The 25,998-nt window shown below is 43.2% G+C and overlaps 1 protein-coding gene across 5 annotated transcripts in view; it reads left to right on the top strand.

Annotated features, from left to right (window-relative positions):
- GRIP2 (glutamate receptor interacting protein 2) overlaps positions 1-25,998 on the top strand; it is a 416,235-nt gene that overhangs the window by 387,213 nt on the left and 3,024 nt on the right. For 3 of the 5 annotated variants that reach the window (XM_067544336.1, XM_067544338.1, XM_067544335.1), the window contains 6 exons: positions 4,430-4,569; positions 6,759-6,935; positions 15,305-15,458; positions 18,834-19,023; positions 22,263-22,502; positions 25,627-25,773. In XM_067544336.1, the coding sequence (XP_067400437.1) occupies positions 4,430-4,569; positions 6,759-6,935; positions 15,305-15,458; positions 18,834-19,023; positions 22,263-22,502; positions 25,627-25,773 (1,048 nt within the window). Of the gene's footprint in view, positions 1-4,429; positions 4,570-6,758; positions 6,936-15,304; positions 15,459-18,433; positions 19,024-22,262; positions 22,503-25,626; positions 25,774-25,998 lie in introns of those variants that run through there. The other 2 variants (XM_067544339.1, XM_067544340.1) reach the window with 2 other exon arrangements.

Here is a 25,998-nt window from a genome sequence, read left to right as displayed (position 1 = left end):
CCTCCTCTGATCTGGGCAGCGGTTTCTGGGGATTCTGCATAAATGCGCGTAATAATGGGGGTAGCCGCACTCCCTGCTGCTAGTGCCACCGGCTGAAGCTACAAATCCCAGAAGCCTTTACAGCTGTCCCTGCCTGATTTTTCCATTGTTTTAGTTCAAATGCTGGATCCAAATGTGGATCTGGTCTGCTAATTTTGTTGGCATCTAGGTCTAGATTTGGACGGCACTACGTCAAGCGCACTCTGTGACAATGTAAACGTGGCTGCTATTTTGGTTCTAACAACCAGTAAGATGGAGGGGGAGAGGGTGACCTAAATAATTAGGAGGTTTCTAGACTGCTCAAAATGTAAACTGTTTCTTCTGTAAATGTAATGTGTAGTTGAGTCACACTCTGTATCTTAATTAATCTCTTCTTATTATTATGTTGGCGCATAGGTAAGTATAGCTTTTTAGCATCCCTGCAGTTGCTGAGTACTTTCTGTAAGATTGCAGCACCCTCTACTGCACAAAGGGCAGAGCTGCAGTAAGTATCAAAACATGGGTTTCTTACGGCTCCTAGTGTAGAAACGGTGCACACGTCCTAGAGACTGGCATAAATCAAAACCCTGCTCCCCAGATCTGAGCTTTGTTCATCTTCCTTTCTGTGCTGAACTCTTTCCTTCAGCTGGGTTTTTAGAGGAATTCTGCATGTAAATTCTCTGCTTACCTGACGTTCATTTTCACTTTGCAGGTACCAACTAAATGTTTCCAACAATATCCTTCATTTTATACGACAGGCTGATCAATTCTGTGCTCTGGAAAAGAAGGAGAAAGAGATGCATGGAGTTAAGCAGCTATAGCCGAAGGCTTTATCTACCTCTTGATTTAGTTAGTTTGTTTTGTTTATTTTAAGATTTTATAATGCAGCCCATCACCGTAGCAGCTGTGCATCATCCATGTAGAATCAACATCAATAACAAAGTTCCTAATGGACTTTATGGACTCTGGCATTTTTCTTCTTTCAGGCTAAAAACTCTGCACTGTTTTGGAAAGCCAGACCATTCTGTACAGCATAAAGCGGTGTTAATATGAGAAGCTGGAGTAATGTTGGGATCAGCACACAGTGGTCTTATACCTATTCCTTTATACAGCATACTGGCTGTTTCCCTCTTTGCACAAAAATGTACACAGCTGATTGATAAAGAACTGTGTATCGCACAGGGCAGGCAAGTGCTGCAGTGATATTGAATTCTGATCGGTACTGGCACAGAGCAAGAAATGAAAGCCTTTGAGAAGAGAAATGGAGTTGTTTAGTGTGTGGACGGTAGCAGTTTATCAAAGAAATGCCTGTCCTTAGCAGCAGCATAGATATAGGATAGAAAACATCACAGCAGGGACTTCTCTGTGTAACATTGGCTTCCTTTAGGGAATGATTGGGATGAAGTCTGCCAGGAGGAGGGTGAATATTGTTGTTCTAAGATGCCGTTCGCAAAACGATAGAGGGGCTAGGAAGTCAGGAACAAGGGGAGGCGCGTTGTCAAGTCACATCTAGGGGACGGGATGGCGGAGAGAAGCAGAATGGGAATAGCTAATCCAAAGCACCCTGGTGTGCCCCCTCTTCCAGCAGCCAGCAATCTCCTTTCCTTTCTTCCTTAGAACGATGCCTCTTAGAAATTAGCCAGGCCCCCAGAAGACATACCATAGGTTTATAGAGAATTCCACGTTAAACCCTAACCCCAAACCTATGTATAGATTTTGCAGGAGCACAGCATGCAGCTCAGTGGAAATGACATACAGTGGCTGTTTCTTCTGTTACCGCAATGGAATGTTCTGACTGATTCACACTGTAGTTGGACAGCAGCTGCTACTGATTTCTGGATAATGGGGAAGGCAGAGTGTACTCTAGGATCTGTCACGTGTATGTCACGCTGGGCGACTGGCTGGGCTTAGAAGCCCCCAGATTCAAATGACTAGTTTTGTCTTGACCTTGAGTATTTTTATGTTGCAAACGTCTGATCTGATATAAACCTACAGAGGACGATTCAGGATAACAGGGTCATTGTGAAGCAACAGCTCTCTCCCACCGTTCAGCCTTCTGCTCGTTATCACGGCTGCACTACTCAAGGGCAACCACAGTCTGTGGTACTGCAGTGCTTCCCCCCATCCTGAAACACACACACACACAATGGTGAGCTTTCATGTTAGGTCAATACAGCTCGTGAGAGATTCTGGCGCGGGTCTTCAACTGGTCACCAGGAAGTGTGGTGTCTGTCATTGCCAGAATTGTCAGGTTTGGACTGGCTCTTCAAATGTGCCCAGCTGCCCTGCCTCAGACCCACTGCTGGAGCCATCATCCTTTCAATGCAAACCAGCCCATTGTGTCTTGGTTTTGGCAGCAGATGTGTCCAATGTGTGTAGTCAGCTGAAACGCTTTAGACTGCTTTGCACTTGAGCAGCGTTAAAGGAAAGGGTAGCATGATTCACAGTAAATAATAGGGAGGTTTGAGACGGGGTACTGGGACCTACGTGGTCTCTGGTTAACAAGGAGTTAACTCCAGCTCAGCTTCCCTCTCCCTTGCACAAGTGCTTTGGGAAAAGCTAGATCAGGGGCTGCTTGGGAAGAAAGCCTTTGGTTAGGCCTGTCTCCACACCCAGGGTAGTCTCTGAGTGGCTTGATTTATTTTCCTAATCCTTGAGGAAAAGACCTTGCTAAACTGTGACTTTTTTTCTTCCTCCTGCTGAGTCATTTAACCAATTTATACATGCTGAACAATAGTTACATTGCTCAAATTGCTTCTCTCTCTAGGCTGGTTTATAGTGAGGGAGAGAGGGGGGAATTTGATCCCATTCATGGTTCAGTGATTGATTTCATTGCTACAAGTGGTTGTTCGTCAATGTTAAATCTACTGTAGCAAGTGAAATGTCTGCTGAAATGCGCCACCATTTAAAATAACATTTTTTAAAATCGTCTGTGTAGATGAAACTTTAAGGCAGATACTCTAGATCCAGTTTGAATCCGTAATTTACTTGAATGAGATCAGTGTTTCCCCAAGTGCTTTTCAGTGTCAATTTAATGGAACTATAGTGACATCTAGTGGCCAGTTAGAGAAATCAGTATGCACTACAGAAGTTAAACAGTAGTATACATCAGCTGAAAATTCTTATCTAAAATATGGCTAAATTTTGCAGCTTTGCAACCATACAATTTAAAACTGATACGTGGTGTTTTTTCAACTTTCATTTGTCTTCACCATAACAGCACATGATTTTTAAGTGAGGAGATAAGTATCTGTTGCTGGCAAAGTGCAAAAAGCTTGTATATAGACACACTGCCGTCAAATGTAATTTACTAAATGAATGAAAATGACCTAGTTGAGAAGAATTCCAACTCTGATAGAAAGGTGTGATGTTCCAGACGTGTACTCTTTCTGATTCAGTCATATGAGGTTCCCAGGATATAGTAGAAAATTGTGGAACTGCTGGGGAAAGAAGCTCTTCCTTTTGATTTTTATTATTAGGAAGCATTAACATTATAAGATAAGTAAATCAGAGCCAGCAAGCAGCGAGAGCTAGCTTCCTTCCCAGTTGCCAGCTGTTGGGGTGAGTATGTTCTTGCATTACCCAGGGTTATCAGAGCTGCCAGCCAGCACAACGATCTGTGGCAGATGTGAAGTGAACATGTGCCACTGTTACAGATTAGTAATGAAATACTTGAGCAATAAATAGTGAGACTTGGCATGATTCATTATTGGGTCCACATCATGTAATCAACAAAACTAAAGACAGCTGTAGCCATTTCTCAAGTCTGAAAACTTACTTCTCAGAAGTTAACAATGGAAAAGACCACTTTTAGGGCTGCAACCAGATGTTTTCCAGTAGAAGCTGGGCAATGTGGTCCTGACTCATCTAAGCACATGTGCATAAATTCTTTGTTGCTTAGGGATGGACTTAAAATCAAGTCACCTGCTTTGCTGAATCAGGTCCAGTAACTCAGCAAACCAAGCAAAACAGTTAGCACATATGTTGGCTGGAATTTTTAAATTAATTTGCTTTTGTCTTTGGTTTTGCCTTCTTTTTTTCCTTTTTGTTCTTTCCATGAACATGGCACAAATGTTAAAGTTGCATATTCACAGAAATTACACGCTGGGAATGCTTGTGTTGTGTTCTTTTCATGTAGATTTAACTTCGTTACAGGAGCTGTCAGTTTAAAAAGTTGGACTTCATTTGCACTCTTACAGAATCACAGCTATTATGGTGACTGGGACATTATACGGAGAGATTCCTAGTGATGATGGTTGTTTAGTATTCTGCTGCCAACCACAATGTGATAGGCACACTCCACACATACAGGAAAGCACTGTCCCTGCTCTTATCAAGTACTGAAGGCTAGTTCTCCATTATTTAGACTGTTGTCTCCTCTAAGTTTCTAACTTGTGTCTTTCCTCTTTAGGACTGGAGCAATCCATGTGGGTGACCGGATATTAGCTATTAATAATGTGAGTCTCAAGGGCAAACCGCTGAGTGAAGCCATTCACCTACTGCAAATGGCCGGAGAGACTGTAACGCTGAAGATCAAGAAACAAACTGAAAGTAAGTGCAGGAGCTTTTGCAACGTCTTTGTCCAAAGTCTACAGTTAAGTAGAGTAGAAATGAGGTTGGCCTCATGGGTGTTGCAGGTAGTGCTCTGCAATGCTACAGGAGAATCTGGATGTAATTCTACACCCGGTTGTCTAGGGGCAGAATGCGCTACAGAGACCATAGACTCAGATCTGAAAAGGAAGGGCTGGGGAGAAATTTGGAGGAAAATAATTACTAAAAGTAAAATATTTATTTAAAAAAAATATATAAAGGGACATAATCACTCCTCGGTCTGCAAATGTTAACTTGCTGCTGTTACAAGTAACACCTAAATTGACTAGAGGTGAAAAGAGGTGAGAGGGGAAATATATATTTAGTTAAAATGTACTTTTCAAGATAGCACTTTCTGTGTCAGTGGGTTCACAGTTTCCCCGTCTATGTGAGTGTCTCACACAGCAAAAGGGAGGGAGGAGAGAAACCTGTTTAAAATTTAAAATGTGATTTTTTTTTATGAAGCTGCAAAAATTAGCAGGTGCATGATAGTTCCTGGAAAAACTACCTTTAACTCTGCCTTTTGAAACTGACTGACTAGGTTTCACACTGGTTGCTATCCTTTAAAAGCCTCTCCCTAGCTTCTGTTCCTAAGAGCTTTTTCAAAGCAACCTGCTTTTATATTAGAATCTCCCCCTTCCTGCTTACCTCTGTGTAGCTTTGAAGTCATTCCACTCTGATGTAGCATCAAAGAGGCGGCGTATCTAGGACAGATAGATCATTTTTTTTAAATTAATATTTTTCAGCATGGACAGGAGAACCAATCTGGGTAAGTCAAAATATTTTCTCCCCCAGTGCCCTGCCAACTTCATCCAAACAAAACTCTTTCCATCAATTTCCAAAGATACTGTGACCTGTCTCTAATCCCTCCTTCCCCTTCCCACATCATAGATTACTTTTGTATCATGACTTTGCCTGTCCTAGGTCTGACTGGGATCAGATATGGAAGTGTCATGGCAGAGAGAGTTTTTTCCTGTTCTACTGGGTAGCAAGAAACTACAGAAATTCTTCTAAGGAAATCTATTCTGGTCTAGATTTGCAAGTCCAAGAGGACTGGAGAATAATAATAATATTATCAAGCTCTTACTTAGCTTTCTTCCATAGATTTCAAGGTACTTTACAAATGAGGTCAGTATCATTCCCATTTTACAGATGGGGAAACTGAGGCACAGGGAAAGGTGACTTGCCGAAGCAGTGGCAGAACTGGGAATTAAACCCAGGTATCCCAAGTGCCAGTCCAGCATCAATCTGCAAGGCCAAACTTCTAGATCCTTCTCCAGAACAAACCTTTCTCCCATTGTTGCTCTGTGAGTGCTTTCGCTGTAGGTCCCTGAAATGATTGAAGAAATGCTAAAATGGCTTCAAATGCAGTGAAGCCACCCAGTGCTTACTTTGTGCAGGAGCTGAACCCTGGCACCTCTAGGCTTGGCAGTTCATAGCCCCTGCACCTCTGAGCTTACCGAATCAGTTATGAAATTTTTTTAAAAAAATTGCTTGAGCCCTGTCACCTCTTTCATTACAAATTAAGCACTGAAGCCACCCATTGTGTCTAGAACACTGATCATATGCAAGACCACTGTTCAAACACTATTTGGGTCCTGTCTATGCTGGCAAACCATGTTAGACACTATTTTCACTGAAGCCCTGTCTTATCTAAATAACAAGCAGGGTTCTCTACCATGGGGGTGAGGCGGATATCCATTGGCCCTTCCAGCTGTACACTAGTATTATCCGAGGTGAATTTGATCAGTGACTGTCTGTAGAAAGCCATGGGCTCTGTGAGAGCAGCCATTGTAAGGCCATCACGGACTCATCCTAACTGTCTGATAGTATAGTCTCTCATCTCAGAGATGTTCCGGAGAGGCTCCTCAGAAGATTTGCAAGGCCAATTATCTACTCTTAATACCAGCTGACCACTGGGTGACGAGGTTTAGTGTGTTTTAGGAGAATAAGAAGGTTGCAGTTAAGAATGATGATTCCTTTTGTAGGAGACCTGAGCATAAACCCCTCTCTGATGCTCGCCCATCACCTTTGTAAATACGATGTTTATCAGAACAGGTCTTCAGTTTCTGCTAGTCTTTATCATGTAACATGAGTCCCACCTGCACTCAATAAAATGCATAAGAACAAGCAACGTGTTTTGGTTCCAGGGTCCTATCCCAAGAAGTCAGGGAGTGTGAATGAAGGGAGTGATCCAGAAGATGAACTGACTGACTCTCAGAAAACTAGCAAACTCTCTGAGATTTACTCCGCCACCATCCCCAGCGTGGACAGCGCTATGGAATCCTGGGATGGTTCAGGCATCGACGTGGGCTATGGAAGTCAAGGTGAGTCTGGGTCTCTTTGCTGTGCATGTGTGAGCCAAGCAGGATATAATAAGAACTGCCCAGCTAGCCTATCCCCAAACTTAGACAGAGCCTGACCCTCTTGCATGGCTGCAGTAGGGCACTGAATTGCTGAAATACCACGGATAAGACTCTTTTTGTGGTATTTTCAGCCTGATGTGATGCAAGATTTCCAGAACAGTTATATGCCAGATCCAAGAGTTTCAAGGACCACCAACATTTCACTGCTTATTCGAGCAAGCCCTTGCTGCCATGACTAGTTCTACTATTGTTGTAATGCACTTATTGTTTCTTTAGTCTGAGAATCTCAAAGCCCTTTACAAAGGTAAATAAATGTTATCCTCATTTTACAGATGTGGGAAATTGAGGCCTATAGAGGTCACCTGACTTGCTCAGGATTACACAGTGGGTCCATGGCAGAGTTGGGGATAGAATCCAGGTCTTCTGGCACCCAACCACTTTCTTTCGCTTCTGGATGATGCCACTTTAAATAGCTTTTGCCCCTGATGCTTGATTTTTTTTCTTCCCCCATCCATTTGAAATATTATCTGTCTCAGCCAGGAGCAAGGAAGATTGCTTGAAATCCATAAACTCTTTGTATAACTAGTAGCACTTTGGTTCAGCATGTACTGAATACCTCGTTCAATGAAGTATGAATATTGCTTCTCATCTTTCTAACCTATGCATATGTATCAATTTATATCTACGTTAGGGATAATGAAACCAGTATGTTAGAATCTCCCCCTAATCCCTGGGGGAGGGAGGCTTAATGAAACCTTTGCACAACGGCAGAAGATACTGCAAAGTAAAGCAATCCAGCTGGCTCTCACCAGTGAAATAATGGACTGAATACTCAGGGAGAGACTCTCTATCTAGAGGGCAGTGGAACCACAGGCAAAAAGCAGCATGGGGTTTGTAAACAGAACTGTTCCTGAGTTCGGCTGTTTTCATTTTTAAAAAGAAATTCAAAATTGGTAGTGAGGGGACCAATTGTGGTAATATATTTTCATTTTTAGTAAAGCATTTGATATTATCTGTCAAAATCTCAATTGGGAAAATGAAATCAGGTTGGCTCAGATTAAAAACCAATGTCATGTAGACAAAAAACAGGCTAAAAGGCCAAAATCTAAAGGGGCGTTGTGGATAGGTGGCTAATGGAAAACTGTGGAAACTGGGTTACCAGCTTTAATGATCGGAGGACACAGCATAGCAATGCTCAGCACGTTCTGAATCAGAAGAAATGGCGCTATTGACACAGCCCTGCTGATGTGCTAATTCTATAAGGCCTGATTGTGATTTCACACTGCCTTTGTTTGAATAGAGTTTCTCCTTAGTTATGAGTGTGTGAAAGGAGAATCAAACCTAAAGCCTTTATTAAGGAGGAGTCCCTGGCCCTGAAAATAGTGGGATATTAACATAAAATTGGCCAGTGTGCTACGGTGACTTAGTGCTTTACCTGCGAAGTGAAACCAGGTGACTGAATGTAGAACTTCTAGGAGAAGGCATTATGTTAAAGCGTCCAATGGCTAGAGGAGGAAACTTGGCTAGAAGGAGCTTTCTTGTGTTTCCTGTTTGCTGCATTATGCTTTGTCATATCATACTGACACTGGCTGAAGTGAGCGTAGAATATCCAGAGCACTGGTTCCCAACCTTTTTGAGTGAAAGCCCCATTAGTTAACACAAGGTAGAACACGCATCTGGCCATAAACACATATAATCCCTATAAACACACACAATGATAATAAGAATACCACCACCTTACATTAATACTAATAATAAATGACTCTTATCTGAGTAAGAAGCTAAGCCTTCCCTGGCGCAGCTGCCACAGCAGGCTGCGTGTGTGGCCCCACCTCTTCCCGTCCCTCATGGACGGAGGGCAATGGAGGCGGTGGGCACTGGCGGGCTGGCCAGGGCTGCACCAGGCCCCAACCAGCGCAGGGCTGCTCCACTCTGGATGGATGCCCAGCTGGTGCAGGGCGGCTGCTCCTCCGCTCCATTTGGCTTGCAGCAGGGGGGTTGCTTCTCCACTCTGATCAGGCACCCGGCTGCCTTAGGACTGGAGGAGGGCTTCTCTTCTGCTCTGGCCAGCACAGAGCTTGGGGCTGCTGCACCCTTGGAGGGATTGCTCCTCTGCTCCAGCCGGCACAGGGCTTGAGGCTGCTGCATCCTGCCGGCGCAGGGCTCGGAGGGACTAAATGACCGCAATATTACTGAAGGACTCCCTGTAATTTTTTGCGCCCCCTCCTATCCCCCCTCCCCCCACCCCAAGTGGGTCCCACACCCCAGGTTGGGAAACTTTGATCCAAAATTAGAGAGGGATGCTAAGAAGTAGACACTGGCTAAAATGCCTGGCAAGCAGAAGGATTGAGGACTAATAGTGAAGAACCTGTCCTCACCTACTGCACGTACAGGGCGCGTTCCTGGTGTGTCTGGGTAATGTAACAGGGCTGGTTGTGAAGCCCACTCAACAAAATGAGAGCGCAGGATCAGATTAAATGAACTAAGCTGGTCTTCAATTCTCATGCACCATTCCCAGCTGTTAACTCAACAAAAAAGCTCTGCCATAGGAAGGATTTGGGGTGAGGCTGTTGCACTAGACTGTGTCATGAATAAACCACGAGGGGGCTCCAACGCAGTAGGATTTTATGTTGGCTTTCCCATGAGAAAAACCAGAGAAACACTTGTAGTTATGAGACTGAATGAGGGAGAGAGCTCAAGGACACTCAGGTGACAGCCAGATATATTGCTGTATTCTGGCCCTATTGCACTCCGGGGGAATTTGACTCATAGTACCATAAGGGTTTGAGTGAAGGGACCATGATGTTCTCCTGACCCAGGAAATGGCTGATGCTCTCGGCTTTTGTGAGCTGTTGGCAGGACATTTCTGGAGCGCTCTCTTAGAACATCCTAACCTTTAAGCACAGAGAGAATGCTCCACTAAGAAAAATAATGAACCTTGGCATTTTCATAGGAGTTGCTGGCCTTGTCTCTCAGCATTTGCATTGCTCTTGGCAGTCCAGGAGGGCATCTCCTTTAATTATGCGTTTCTCCGCTACCTCTTCCTGTTGATTTGGCAAAGCATGTATGGCAGAGTGCAACTTTTCTTGGAAAGGCTGCAAGGGATTTCTCTGAAAAACCCACTGAATAGTCTGGGAGCGGGGAAGGGAGGGAGGGGATGCGAGTGTAGCTATTTCCTTCCCCAACGGTACCTAAATTACCAATGAATCAGTGTCTAATTTGTGTCAGGGCTTGCCAGGGTTGGACCCCAGCACCTCTAGTCTTGGCAGTTCATAGCTGTGGCACCTCTGGGCTTGCTGCATCAGTTATGAATGTAAAAACATTTCTTGAGCCCTGGCACCTCTTTCATTACAAATTAAGCACTGCAGTGAATGTTCTGTTTGGAAAATTCGCTGTCCATGCTGCTTCGGCCCCATGAGACCTACAGTTTCTTGATGCTCCAGGGCCATCAAATATTTGTACTTCAAATCATGTGATATGTGAAGAATTATTCTTAGTTGAAGGAATATGGGAAGCTTGTATATTTTCACCGTTACTGTGTGGAGGGGAAAGGGGAATTAATCATATATGGGATCAGTAGGGCTTTAATGTACACATATGGGAATATACTGCTTTGTACTAGCTATATACCAGCCTCTCTTGCTGCTCTTTGGGCACACATATATATTTTAGCTACACTTCCTCATGTCTCCTCCAGATAAACTGCAGTCTCTGATCCCTCAGTGATCTCTTCGCAGGTGCAGCAGTCTGTACTGGGGCACTCACGCCAGATCAGGGTCTAAGGGTGTGTCTAAACTACAGCTTCTACGGCAGCATAACTATGGCAATGCATCTGTGCCATTGTAGTGCCGTAGTATAGACGCTTCCTACATCAACAGAAGGGGTATTTCCATTCATGTAGTTAATCTGCCTCTTGGAGAGACGGTAGCTAGGTCTACAGAAGAATTCTTCTCTCTGTGGTGCGCCACAGGCCTGAGGCATCTCATCATCATCTTGTCCAGAGCGTGAAGCAGTGTTCTCTGTGCCTGCTGTGGACCAGCTTCCTGAAATCAATAGCCTCTGGCAGCACAAGCACTGATTGCCAGGCCCCCATAGGCCTCACTCTATCTGTGCATGTAGCGATAGGCACACATCAACTCCCAAATATTCGGAGTATTCCCTGCAGTGTTCAGCCCTTCATCTCTCCACGGACACTCGCAGAATGATCAAGCCCTGCTGCTGTTCCCAATGGAACAATATGCGCCAGCTTGTAAGAGTCGACTCCGGAGCATCACTTTGGCTGGACACCACGGCATTTAGATAGATTGAAAGTGAAAACAAGAATACGTTTTATCATCAAAGACCAGAGATTCAAGTATGAGTTTTGGAAAGAACAGGTGAGGTATAAAACAAAATCATAACAGGCTTTTTTGAGACTAAACTTTAACTGACAAGTTACTCTCTTGTCTAAATAAACTTATCCCATCCAAAGTTCTCTCCAGCATGTTCAGCCAAGCATGGCTGAGCCCCGTGAAGCAAAATGGCTGTCTTTTCCCCCCTCAGTGAAGGGTGCCAAGGTGTCATGTGTGCCTCCCAAACACAGTGGAGCAACCTTTGATATGTATCCCTCCGGCTGGGGTTCCCTCCCCTCCCCTTGCTGATTTTCTCATCTGATTAGTTTCTTTCTGAAGTTCTTTCATTTGCCTTCAGCTCAGACTGGTGATAGGAGACCCATTGTGAATGAGGCAATGCTCAATTTACATGTAAACAAACAGATGAATAAACATCTTCTTGTCTGACAGAAAACCTGTTTTTCACCTTTGCTGGTGACCAATCCCCTCAGACACAGACTTTAAGAACATATTTTCAGTGACCAAAAATAACTCCCTATGCAGCAGCTGTACATGTATTTCACAAGGATGTAGATGACCAGTGTGAAACCGACTTTCTTGTGAGAGCTCACATGGCATTCTTTGGTGAACTAGAATGTATGTATCGGACTCAGGAGTTTCCAGTAACCCTTCTGCACCCCCTGGCCAGTTGGCATTAGGAGCTTTTGAGGTCACACCATTGACCCAACTGTATTTATGTCAGGGTTAGGTCAACCAAACCACAGCACAGGGACATTTTTCCCAGCCCTGAGTGACCTAGCTAAGTCGATCTAATTTTTATGTGTAGACCAGGCCTGACCCTCTCCCAACAGGAATACACATTTTCTGCAGCAAAATTGCACCTAAGCAGGTGATTCTGATAATGCCAACCTATGGATTCCGTCAGCATGGATGTGTTCCATTCAACATGAGGGATTTTAAGATCTGAAAAGAAACATTTGGATGCTTTTTCCAAACCCTTGCTATTTTCAAACTGCTTCTTATGGCTTTCCCTCCGTTGTGTCTGTGACAGACTGACAATATCCTGTGTTATCCTGAACAAACCTTATGGAATTAAGTCAAAGCTTATGGAATTAGGGTTAATACCTTTGGGATACGTTATATAAAAATGCAGTTGTGTATGGGTTATTGTGGCATTGCACGTACCTTCTCTACTAGGGAGGGGGGAGGCTAATGAACTTCCTCCCTTATCAACCTTTTGAAGCCACCCCCATAGAGGTAGGGTTGGAAGTACTAGTTGCTTGTTCTGAGGTGAAGCTGTGATGAACTGGTAACCACAAAAAATCCCCCTTGGGTAAGAGGACTGGTTCTCCCGGAATCTATGTTAGGGTCAGGCTTAACTCTGGCAAGTTTATTAGCATGCATCTAAGTTCTTTTATTTTTTCTCTCTGTAATGCTTGTTTCTTAATAAAGTAGGCTTGCATAGGAAGTGCTGTGTGCTACCTTTATAACTAGCAATTACACCTGTTAACCATCTCTAATGAGAAAGCAAGCCAGGTGCTGGGAAATATATTGAAGGCAGGGAACTGTGCAGCCTGAAAATACCCTGGTTAGAAGGGAGATGCAATAGCTGGGGAGTTGGAAGCCTGAGAGAGGGTGTTCTTGCTGGGACACTAGAAATATGGATGCAGTTGCCCTGAACTGTGACAGTGTCCATTAGGACTCTGGGACAGTTAAAAATGTAGAATGAGATTTTCAGAGCTGCCAAATGGGACATGGGCATCCAAGTCCCTTAAAAGTAATGGGAATTGGGTATCCAAATCCCTTTAGGAAACTTTCTGGAAATCTACAAGAAATAATCCCTGTATAGAGTTCACTGCCATTAAGAATGATTTCTGCCAAGTACAAAATGTCACCTGGCAAAAGTCCAGCATGTACTGCTGTCTGTGTTATCCCGGCAAGTGGGTTCTTATGAAAAGTTCTGACATGGCATCAGTTGGGAGTTGTGCATGTGCAATAACTGCAGAATCAGGCCCTTTATGTTGGCTAGTTGAACACTCCGGAAAAGTCCTGATAGTTATGTCAGTTGGGTGGGTGGGTTGGTTTTTCAGGGGTGGAGATCACCTGCACCTGTAAGAAAGTGTATCTACAAAGTACCCTAGGACTACATGGCTTTATGGGGATTCAGAGCTTTTTACCTCTAGTTCTCTACTGTGTATCCAGCCCACGTCAAAAAGCCTTTTTTCCCTCTGTTGTTTACATGGCACTTGTGTTGCTACTCTCATTCCGGTTGTCAACAGATATTTAAAAAAAACCCTTTTAGAAGATACCCTTGTGGACTGAGGGAGCAGAGAGGCCAGCGATTGAAGGCATATGGATGCCTTTTAACCTTCACAGGATATTCCTCTAGAATTAGGTTGAGGCAGTCTGGCGGGCAGTGAATGGGAAACCCAGAGTGCAGACTTTCCTGATCATTTAAATGGAAACCTTGATATCATCCAGTTTTGTCAATCTACTTTTTTTTATGAGCACTAAAAATTCCTGTTGAAGAAATGAACTACCAGCCCTCCATCCTTCCCAGAACCACGCTGTCCGGCTTCTTCTCAGCCTCAAACTCCATTTTCTCGTTAAAGCACCAATATCGCACTTAAATGCAGATCACTATACTACACTTATTAACAAAAATAAAAAGATTAGGCCCCTATGCCAAGGGTCTCTTGAAGTGTCATAGATTTCTGAGGCCAGAAGGGATCCCTGTGATCATGTAGTCATACCTCCTGCATGACACAGGCCGTAGAATTTCATCAGCTGATTCCTACATCAAGGGCCTGATCCAAAGCCCACTGAAGTCAATGGAAAGTCTCCCACTGACTTCAGTGGGCTTTGAAGTGGGTTCCAAGCCTATAACTTCTGACTGAGTTAAAGCATATCTTTTCGAAAGGCAGCTAATCTTGATTTAAAGATCTCAAGTGCCAGAGAATCCACCACATCCTTAGATAAATTGTTCCAATGGTTAATGGTTCCATTGTTTAAATACAAAAATTAAAGACACTCTAATTTTAGCCTGAGTTTGTCTAGCGTCAGCTTCCACCCAGCTGTTGGATCTTCTTCGAAGGTTTTAGCAAAGGTTTAGCAAAGTGTTATCTGAATCTTGTAGGTTTTATTCTCTGTGTGGTGGATTTTTGATGGGCTTGCCCTGCTTAAAGATCTTGTTTCAACAAAACTGTAGCATGGTACCCTGTGAATGTCCGTGTCCAAGGTAAGTAATTTGTAGTTCCTGTTGTTTTGAGTAATCCGTGTGTCTTTTTGGAAATCTTGAACTGAAGGCATCAAGGTACTTTTCCTGTTGACATTGCTGTCTCTGAGGAGGAAGTGCTGCTTGAGATCTATATGTTGCAGGGACAATTGATCAGGGAAAAAAGTCTGTACTTGAATATCCAAGGAGTTTAAGGTGGATTGGTTGCCCAGTGGAGTTGTGCAGTTATGTGAGGAATTGGGGTTTGGTGGTTCTCTCAGTGCTCAAGGGTAACTTTGCTCTTAGCAATAGTATTACAGTATAGATATCCTCATTCAGCCCTCCTGTTACTAATGGGCAGAGTTACTCCTGGATGCTGAGCTGGGAAAGATGGAAACAGCAGAGGAGCATGAAATATTTAATCAGATGTATTTTATTCTCCTTGTTTGTTTATTTGCATTACAGTAGCATCTAGAGGCCCCAGTTAATGACACATAGGAAGGAGATGGTCACTGTCCCAGAGAGCCTATAGCCTGGATAGATAAGGGTGGAAGGAAAGAAGTATTATTAATCCCCGTTTCACAGGTGGGGAAATGGAACACCAAGAGATTAAGTGACTTCCCCAAGCTCATGCAGGAAGTCTGTGGGAGAGCCTGGAATGGATCTCAGCTCTTTTAAGAACAAATCCAATGCCTACAAGACCATCTTTCTCTGGGATCTAATGGTTTCACTATGTCCAACCAGGTGGTGGTCTTTTCTCTCTTCCTCTCTCCCCACCTTGCCAGGTACATATATACCTCAGGCAGTTGGCATTGCCCTACATCCACATGAATGGAGACCTAGTAGGCAGAAGAACAGCACCCCTCCTGCGGATCCCAGGAAGAATTATCCCTATATGGATGGAAGCTTCAGTGAAGATGACTGGGACAAACCCACCAGGTATGTAGGGGCTGCAAGAAGCAGGGAGGAGGATGGCTGGTGTGTGCGTATGCGCATGTGCATGACGACTGTTTTGTCAATCATATTGTGTTTTTTGCAATGTGTAGGGTATGTGTGTGCATGAATGTGTGTGGTGGAGCAGTTGAGTGAGGGATGGAGAGTGGACAAGATAGTTCCTATTAATCTTTTCCCAAGAACAACCTAATAGTAGCCCCATGTAAACTCTTAAGTTGTATTGTCACTGCTGAGAATTCAGTTATTATCTACAATATTTAACACATACAGTGCAAGGTGTTGATGACGTGTCTTGTCATGGGTATCATGGTGACAATCTACAGTATTCAACCATCTTCTCTTGGACAGATAACCTCGGGCTTAAATCTCAATCTAGGCATTGTTAGACATGTGTGTTTAGGGGTAAGAAGCAAGTTGGTGATCTCAGGTCCATGCAGCACCGCAGTTTGCTACCAAATCTCAAACTTCAGTTAGATAATTTAAAAAAAAAAAAAAAAAAAGAGAAAGTTTAAAGACCTGTAGTATATTGGTAACTTAACCAACAAGCTTTGATAAAGATCATGTACCACAAATTCTCTCAGACTGGCATTGGCAAGACACTTCTTACTAGCACTGAAAATTCCCAGGGACATTATACAGTGAAACCATCCTCAAGGACCAGCAGAATATCTCTTCCTAAAGCAGGCAGCCTTCAGAAGATATAACAAAATTGTATTGCAAACCCACTAGAGTTATGGTCATGGTTGTCTAAAACAGTGGATTACCTGTCAGAGGCAGCCCTTACTGCTGGTTTCACTGTACTTTACAATGAAAGAGTAACTTGGCAGCACTATCTCCCAAAGCTATGACCTGTTGGTCCCCCTCTAATTCACCTTGAGTTGTACCTTCTTCCACCAGTTAGTTCAGCTGAAGAAGTCAAGGTGAACAAGAGTAGCAGAATCAAGCCTTTGGCTCAGGCTCCCGCAGGCACTGCAGTGATGCCTGTAAATAAACACTGTGGGTGTGCAAGGGAAGAAAATCACTTTCCCATGGAACTTCTGTTGTTGAGATTCACTCCTGCTTGCACCCCTGATATTGCTAGGCAGCTCTACACAGGGCTCCTGGGTGGGGGGAAGGGAGAAGAGGTTAACCCCTCAGTGAGTTATGTGCAATGAAGGGAATTCCTACTTTGTGACTAATCCTACCCTTGACATTCTCCAGACTCCCCATAATGGTGTGTGTTGCATTTTTTTATTATTATTATTATTTTTGTTTGTCAAAAGAAAAAATTAGACCATCTTATGGAATTTCCACCTATTTAAAAATAATAAAGCTGGAAGGAAAGCTGGCAGCAGCTGATATTTTGTACATATTTCAGCCCTTCAACAACAGCTTACCTCACAGAGGCCCATTGAGCTTAAATGGTTCTCTTGTGGGAGGCTGTTTGACCTCTGTAGCTACCATATTTGAGCCTCTGGAATGGCTCTTGAAGCCCAACACATTCTGATTCAGAGCTCTGGAAAACCAACACTCAAAAGTCATGTGGCCAATTCTACCATGTTGTCACCTTAGGGAGAAAAATATTAATCTATCTAACACCAGCCATTTCCAACCCAGAAGACACATTGGTGCCAGTGATGCAAGATCCCCAATCTAGAGCCCTGAATGCAGATTTTTATTATGATATATTTGACTTACTAATTCAAGATGTGAGGGAAGGGAATGAGTAAGGGAAGGGATGCAAAGTTCGAGTCTTTGGCGTTATAATAGCAGGCTTCAGTCTAAAAGGGTTTTTGCTTATTTTTATAAAATCTGTCACTGGGTAACTTTCTTTTGGCCTCTCTAATGCAATAAACTAAGGCCTTGATCCTGCAAAGACTGTGTGCTTAAACTTATGCAGTGTGAATAGTCCCTTTGGTGGCAATGAGGCTACTCACAGTGCATAAAGTTAAGCATGTGTGTAAAACCTTGCAGGAGCCGGGCCTAAATTGGCATGGGTAAATGGGGCTTTTTAAATGGGGTGTCTTCAATTAGTTGGATGAAAAAAATCAACTGCTTTTTGACTTGTGTTCAAATAATACAATATTTGATCTTTGTTAAATAGCACTGACTGGCTGAGAAGCTTCTCTTATTTGAAAAGTTAATGGTTCAATTTTAGCTTTGTAAATTGTCACTAGATACCACAGAGATAGAACCTTATACATGCAGTTACTAATAATATTGATAGAAGATAACATTGCTAAGATTAGATACAATAGAACTGGCCTACTGAAACTGCTGGGTTTATAATGAGTTGCTGTTTCTCAGCATGGCATATAGAGAGGACTTCCTTGGAGATCTTGAAATATTCGATCTATAGATCCTTGTTTCAGGGGCTGTTTTACACAGTTGCCTGGAATGTTTTGTAGACATTTCCATAGTCCACACAACAATGCTAATAATTTCCTTGCCGTGAATGTCTCAAGCAACTTCAGTGCTTTCAATTACCATTACCATTAGCTTTAGAGGTCTAAATACTGAACTCCCGCATCATGTCTGGTGCCTTTCTGTTAGAGATACAGACTCTGCAGTGATGGGGAAATCAGTATCTGCCCAGTATTGCACAGCAAATATTTCTACCAGGTTAAGAGAGAGATTACCTCCACATGTAACAGGGAATACTGGTATATCTGGTGAAAACTTTTAAACGGGTAGAAATATTGTAAGTGCAACCACCGTTTCATAGACATATGAGAGAATATCTGTTTGACTGTGTTGTCCGATTCCCCTCATGACTGTCCATCTTAAATAAAGCAAATGCTGGGTCATATGAGTTGCATTCTGTAGTTCCCTGTGTTGCTGATAGCAGTGTTATTTATTTGTCTAGGCTAGGACAATCATTTTATATACATCTCTCTACATTATTTACTCTCACAGAGACCTAATGTATTTATCATTTTCTCACCATGTCTGTTACCCTCTGTGTTTTTCTCTCTTCTCAGGTGTTCTGTGTCTCAGATCTGAACTCTGTCCCATCAGCCTTTATACTAACAGTCTCTGAGGCTCCTGGTTTACCCATAATGCATCCTTTTTCTTTCACTTCTCTGTTTCACCAAAACGTCTTCCTAAACCTACAGTCTTCCTACAGGCACTTTTTATTTACCCTTTTGAACTTGACATTACTACACCAACTTAATTCTCCCTTTGAAGGACTTTGGCCCTGTTAGTAAGTGCATGGAGGTTTTGTATTTGGACTCTCTTGCCTGAAAAGTTCATATTGTTTGCTTTTGTATATGAAGACTCAAGTCTCTGCTTTTACTGATGAGCCACTTGCTCTAGCCTTACGGCTTTCATCCCGCTACAGAAGAGTGCTGACAATTTTTGGTTCCTACGTTACAACAGATATCCCACCCGCCAAAACGGCCTTGAGACTGCTCATGAGGATAGTTTTTGGCGTGTTTTTGGAGAAGCTTTGGAGGACTTGGAAACATGTGGCCAGTCTGAACTTTTGAGGGAGATCGAGGTAAATCAACTTGGAATTGTTCTAACCGTTCCATTCTCACCACTTGTATTAAGTGACTCCCTTTGTGAGGTAAATGATGACAACATTTGTGGGACGTGTGGGGGGGAGGAGGAAAGGTTTTTGTTCCGGTTTAATTTGAAGTTTGATCCCTTGGAATGTTTGTAGTTTCAGATCAGCTTTACTCGTCTGTTAATAGTCTGTTCAGTTTTTTTTTCCCAACAGCAGTTGCAGTATTCACAAATAACTTTTCTTGTTTTGACCAGCTCCATAGCTGACCAAACAATAGCCATAAAATGTCTAAATCTTCCTATGAAATGCTTCAATAGAGTATTTGCCATAAGAGTTTCTGATTGACAAGCTCTGCAGAATGGGTCCAAAGAAACCTTGGGTACTGAACAGTCGGGTTATTTTAGAGATCTGTGAGTCCGGCACATACCTTGCATTCAGATTTCTCTACACCCATTGCTGGTTGAGTAAGGTGGATGATTGGTAGGCTTTCATCCAGCACTCTCTATGGAAAATTTATGAGAACATATCAGCTTCCTGTAGACATAAAGGTGTTTCCTTTCTTCATGAGTTACTTGTTTGTCTTTATCCACAACACTTCAGAAGTCCTGTTATTGTCTCTGGTTGTGGGATGGGCAGGTTGGAATGTAAAGACCTGTGGTGAAAGGAAAGCCCTCTTCAGAAACCACGTTTATTGCACATCACTAGAAAATACCGTAAAGAGCAATCCTGCGCTAGCAGGACTGGATGAATCTCCATCTTCTAGTCTATGAATCAGTCATTACAGAAGATCAGATTGCAGCCTGGTTTTTGCAGTGGTGCAAAGGGGTGAGGTATGTGAGGCACGGTGCGCCCCTTGACCAGCTACCTGTACCACATTTTGCAACGCAGGAGTGGTAGCAAGTTCTGCACAGCTGCTACTCCCTCTGATTTGCACACACAGCCTGTACAGGCAAGTGCGGACTAGATGGATCCTTGGCTCCAGTTCACTCACCCCTACATCCTCCTCCAAAAGAAGTTTCGTCAGCATAGCCTCATTGGCACCCTGGGTGATGTATGCTGTGCTGGGTATAGATCGGGAGCAGCAACGAGACCAGGAGGAAGACTGTGACTCTGCATCCCAGTCTGCAACCCAGGCTGCTCTTGGTACAGTCCAGCAATGCACAGCTCCCTACTTAGAGCACATTGTAAAGCAACTCTCTAGACATAAGATCAAAGCCCATTGAAGTCCATGGAAAGACTCCCATTTTTGCCAATGAACTCTGAGTATTTGAGTTTTCCAGTTCACATAAGGCAGTGAAAGTGATGGAGAATTTAAAAAGCATAAGGTTTCCTTTCACTATTTGTTGAAGGATTTGTTTAGAAGCTTACTCAGATGGCTCTTTCACCATGCCTCTGGATGATTGCTCATTGACGTGCTACGTTTTGAACTGCAGAGCTTTGCTCTCTGCTCCCTCCCTTTCATTTTCTTTCTTGTGCCTTTTGACATTTAAGTGGATTTCTGACCTTCAGAGTCTGGATTTTGGGATTAAAATTTTCATTACTAATTTAAATAGATTGTGTGACCTGGAAACAGTTGAGGGTCCACTGGCTGATTTCTTGACTCATTCCCTAGCTTTGATCAATAATCCCTTTAATGAAAAACATTGCCAAATAGAGACATTTCTACTTAGAGGGATCTTTAAAGGGATGCTATCAACGATGACTGGTCCTAAATGCTATCTAATTTCATATTAACTTTTTAAAAAGCCTTATCAGGCTGGCAAACTGGAGAGATAGTAGCATGCCAAGAAACTAGCCTGCCACCCTTTTTAATGCCATAGACTATATTACAGTCTATATGCCAGAGCTATATTATAGGGAGAAGGTGTGAAATCAGAGCAGAAAGCTGAAAGTTTTACACCTGGTAGGCTGGCACAGGTATGGGGTGGAAGCATATTGCCTTCTGTCTTTGCTGTATCTTTACAAGGCGTGTAGCATGTGCTCATCTCATATCTGCCTCCCGCTGCTTGCCATGGCCCACCATGGTCACATCTCTGTGGGGCAGTTAGACCCACTATCTCTGGGGTTTTTAGCCCTATTTCCAGTGCTAGTGGCTCTCGCTCCCTTGCATTCAAAGAGTGCTGGCTTGAAGCATTCTAAGTTCTTTCTACACAGGCAAGCTGAAGAGGAAGGGATTCCTGTGTGTTTTCATAGTGAAGAAGTGATCATTTACCCCATAATCAGAAAAATGTCAGACTGGAAGGGGCCTCAATAGGTCATCTAGTCCAGTAACTCTCAGCCTTTCCAGACGACTGTACCCCTTTCAGGAGTCTGATTTGTCTTGGGTACCCCCAAATTTCACCTCACTTAAAAACTATTTGCTTACAAAATCAGGCGTAAAAATACAAATCTGTCAGAACACTATTACTGACAAATTGCTTCCTTTCTCGTTTTGTCATATAATTATAAAATACATCAATTGGAATATAAATATTGCACTGTACATTTCACTGTATATTATATAGAGCAATGTACACAGATCATTGTTTCTATGAAATTTTAGTTTGTACTGACTTCGCTAGTGCTTTTTATGTAGCCTGTTGTAAAAGTAGGGAAATATCTAGATGAGTTGACATACCCCCTAGAAGACCTCTGCATACCCCCCAGGGTACACGTACCCCTGGTTGAGAATCACTGATCTAGTCCAGTTACCTGCACTGAGGCAGGGCCAAGTATTATTTAGACCATTTTCTCTCAGTCTTGAAAGCACCACCTCACTCTAAACAACCTGTAGCTGGCAGTATTGAAAAGATCAAGAACTTTGATTCTACCTTGCAGTATAATAGTTTGACTATAAGGTTGTTCCATTGTTCGTTGACCGTTCTGAATTATGAAAAGGTAACCTTGAACAACTCCTGGAGACTATTGGGAGTTGAAGGTTGTGTCAAGGGAATTTCAACTAGATATGCACTAATTTCAGCATTCTTTTTATATCAGTTCCTTGAACAGGTACCTCATGTGTGTATTTAAATGTACAATTTTATAAAAAAATGTTCCCTCAATTTTTCATTGGGGGAAAAACTGACTCAAGATGTCTGACATTAAACAATGAGCATTTGGGGAGATGGCTGCCCTTTCTGTAAGTGAAGCGACTACTAATGCTACCATTTGGGTCAGAATCACATCTCCTCTGATTTGGTTCTGAACAGTTTCTCAGCTGCTTTTCTTTGAGTTGCTTTTGTTTTTCTAGGGTCCATCAGTCTCTTGCCACTCAAACTTTTATTTAGCCTAGTTGAACTAACTTGCCACCTTATCCACAGGCATCCATCATGACTGGGAGTGTGCACAGTCTGGGCCTGGAAGGGAGCAAACTGCTCATGGATTCTGTTAGCGAGTCAGGATTGAGCCCACGGAGGAAAGGGAACTCCAACTTCTGCGACCAAGGGCAGAGTGATAGCAGCATCACTCCCACCAAGAAGAATGAGAGGAATCTGGAGATGAAGAAGATTAAGGAGGAAGTGCAGGAAATCATGTCCCCAACCCCTCTCGAGTTGCACAAGGTCTGTGTTTAAAAGAATTCTCTTTAGTGTTACCTAAAGACACCTCGGTTATAAATAACATTGTTGGAGTTACAGCGGGGAGTGTGAAGAAACATCTGCACTGAGAGGCTGTCAGCGAACATGCACTTACACTGCATGTTCCCTGCCAAAGGGGGAAGCAGGAGAAATTCTGCTGGAAAATAAGTTTTCTGTGATTTTTTTCCCTACATAGTACTAGTCAGCCATGACTACCATTGAGCCAATATTTTATTTTATTTTTTTCCTGGATCAGCCACCCAACTGAAAAAGGAAAAGAAAAATCAATTAGTTTTAAACTGAAACTGGCAGGGGGTGAGTGTGGTTTTATTTCCCCCACCAAAATGGAAAAAAATCCATTTGGGTCAAATGAAACACTTCAAATGTCAACTTGAGTCAACACTTTGTTTATCTTTTTCTTTTTGGCAAATGTTCCCAAGGTGTCAGATTAATGGGAAGATGGCTTCCCACTAGAACATGGCAGCAGAGGTCTTTGCTCCCACATAGAGATTGACTCAGACATATAACCCTAGATCTCTGCCCTTATATCACCAAACTTTGGGGAAATTCTCATGCAAACTTTGTAACTGTTTACATGCAGAGGAGGGGGAAAAAAGAATTACAGCCACTTCACTAGATTGCCTTTACTACGTGAGATCTCTAAACCCTGTGCAGTCTGGGAGTGATTAACCAATTCTTGCAGTATGGGCAGCACAATTGTAATATTGTTATCAAGGATACCCACCCACTCTTCTCCAGTATCGTGCAGTAGGCCCCTGCACTCAGGAGCATGTTCCCTTCTTGAAATCTCACTGCTGCGATTCCTTCTAGAGAGGATGCAAACTTCAATTAAAAGTGGGTCATTCCTATTTACACACAAGATGGCATTGATGCAAGGAAATACTAATTTAAACTAAAGGTATAATTAGTTGTGGAACTTGCTGATCCAAGTTTTACTGGGGAAAATAGCTTGATAGGTTTCAAAGAATTTGACCTTTTTTTGTTCTGTATCTTGGAAAAGAATCTGCATTTACGCTAACTGGAATAACATTTTCAGGAGTGATCAATCTTTGTCCTTCAGGGCATGAGCTGCTATTCTGAAGACAACTTCCATCCCTCCCTCCCCCCAGATAAATAGTACTGCCTAATTAGGTACACTATTGGGGAAGGGGAGAGATGCCTTCCTCTGAAATATCTGGGACTGGCCATTTGGAGACAAGATTGCAAGCTGCATGGACCATCAGTCCATTTCAGTGTGTCACTCCTAAGGACTTACTGAAAGTACGGTGCTCCAGAGCACAAATGGGCAAGTCTGAGCAAACTTAATGAATCTTTGATCTGCGAGGCTTTCTTAAGCAGTGAGAAGACACAGTGATGGTGTCCAGGGCCATGGCTACCCTATGGGCACTATAGCAGCACAGCTACAGTAACATAGACGCTTCCAATAACAACAGAAGAGGTTTTTCCATTGCTGTAGCAACTCCACCTCCCTGAGCAACAGTAACTAGGTCAATGGAAGCGTTCCTCTGTCAGTCTTGCTGTGTCTACACCGGGGGTTAGGTTGGCATAATTTTGGCACTCAGGGATGTGAATTTTTCACACCGCTGAGCACTGCGGCTATGTCAATCTAAATGTTACATGTAGACTAGGCCAAAGTCTAACACATGGCATGCAGTAGCTACGCTCTAGCTAAGTTCCTGGGAACTCAGGGAGAGTATGATGGCATTCATCACAGATCGCTGATGGTGGTGGGGATGGCAATAAATGTATTGCCTCCACATTCCCGATTTAATCTGTGGGGAGATGCTGTGCCCACAGCCTCACAATTCCCATCGCTGTTGCCAAAATATGACTCCAAATAGGGTTGTGCTGGACTTCACTCCCAGCTGAGCTGGCTCACACTGGCTGAGGGTTGCTGCTTCTCTGGGATGGCTGGGGGGCGCTGAAAAGAACTGTCCTGATGTGTCTCCTGTCAGGCAGAAATATTGCTTTCATTGCAATTTAGTTCATTTCTTTCATCCAGCTGCCTCTACTGCTGGAGGAGGAGAGAAAAAAGGATTAAAGGGGATTCAGCACCATACAGCAGCTCTTCTCTGACCTGACCATAGGCAGCTGGCTCAGTAGCAGCTGTCTGAGTCGCTGGCGGTGAAGATGCTCTGGTCCTTGAGAAGCTGGAAAGAGGCTGCAGCTATTGGCTGAGCTCTTTTGTCCCTGCCAGCACTGTTACGAATTTGGTGCTACAGACTCAGTGATTGGCTACTGGTGCTGATAACACCACAGTCTGGCAATTCCTCACATTGGGACTGCCAGGAAAGAGCAGAGCAGGTTGAGATTGGTAGAAAGGCAAAACCAAAATGGCAAAAAGCCAAAACCAGTAGCAATTTGCAGCCCAGTCACACCCCCAGTCCACTGTCACAAGTTGTGAACACCAAGCAAATTTTAAGGGGACTGTGGCTTAGTAAAATTACTACTTAATTTTTCTTAATGGTGTTAAAACTCATAAATGTGATGTCTCTGAAGGAAGCTATTGAATAAGCCACCAAGAGCATTACAAATCTGTAAGAGCTGTCATAATTCAACGTTTTGCTTGGAAACACTCATGTTTGTCAATTCACTTTATTGGTATTTTCAGTGCCATAAGCATGCATGGTGGGCGTACAAGATGCCCAGAGTAGCTTAAAGCAAATATGACTTGCTCCATTGATTAAAAATTCCATTATTCGACCAGCACTGTCCACCCCTTTGTGACTTAATATAGAAAGCGGTAGGTTATCCAAAAGCTTGCATTTTATAACTCTACTTAAACTTTCTTGTTCTCCCTTGAGTGAGGGCAGAAGATTTGTTTGTGACTTGTGCCCCTTTCCAAAGCATTGAACATGTGACCTGTACAAACAGCAGGCAGTGTGTGCACATATTTAATTTTAACTTCTCCCAATATTAATAGACAACCAATGTTTACCACCCAATTGAAGAAAAACTCCACCAGGAGACCCAGCAGAATCACTGTGCGGTACCACACACATTACCTGTGGAGTTCCTGCCATGCTTCTCTCACATATCTATTGCTCATACTGCATTAAAACTTCTTGTCCAATGCCTTTCTGTCCAGATGACACTCCACAAGGACCCAGAGAGTGAAGACTTCGGATTCAGTGTTTCTGATGGCCTGTTGGAGAAGGGTGTCTATGTAAATATGATCCGTCCCAATGGGCCAGCTGATCAGTGTGGCCTCAAACCTTACGACAGAGTCCTTCAGGTAATGAGTGCAAAGTACAGCTCTGGGAATAGGGAGTGAGTGACTGACTGAGAGAGAGAAGTTTGTAACATTCCATTAAGGTGACGCCAACTTTATAAAAGCTGGTAGGTAGGCAGCTAGCTACTCAGCCCTTAGCATCACCATGCCCCTGGATCTAGCAAGAATTTTAAACTGAGAGGATACTCTGTGACAGAGATAGACCTGAACTCCAGATCAGAACCATGC

Source organism: Emydura macquarii, unplaced genomic scaffold (genome assembly GCF_026122565.2).
Source record: "Emydura macquarii macquarii isolate MOO-44397 ecotype Brisbane River unplaced genomic scaffold, CSIRO-AGI_Emac_v2 contig_968, whole genome shotgun sequence".
Lineage (NCBI taxonomy): Eukaryota > Metazoa > Chordata > Testudines > Chelidae > Emydura > Emydura macquarii.
Note: the sequence above shows the minus strand (reverse complement) of the source record. Positions and strands in the feature narration are given on the sequence as shown.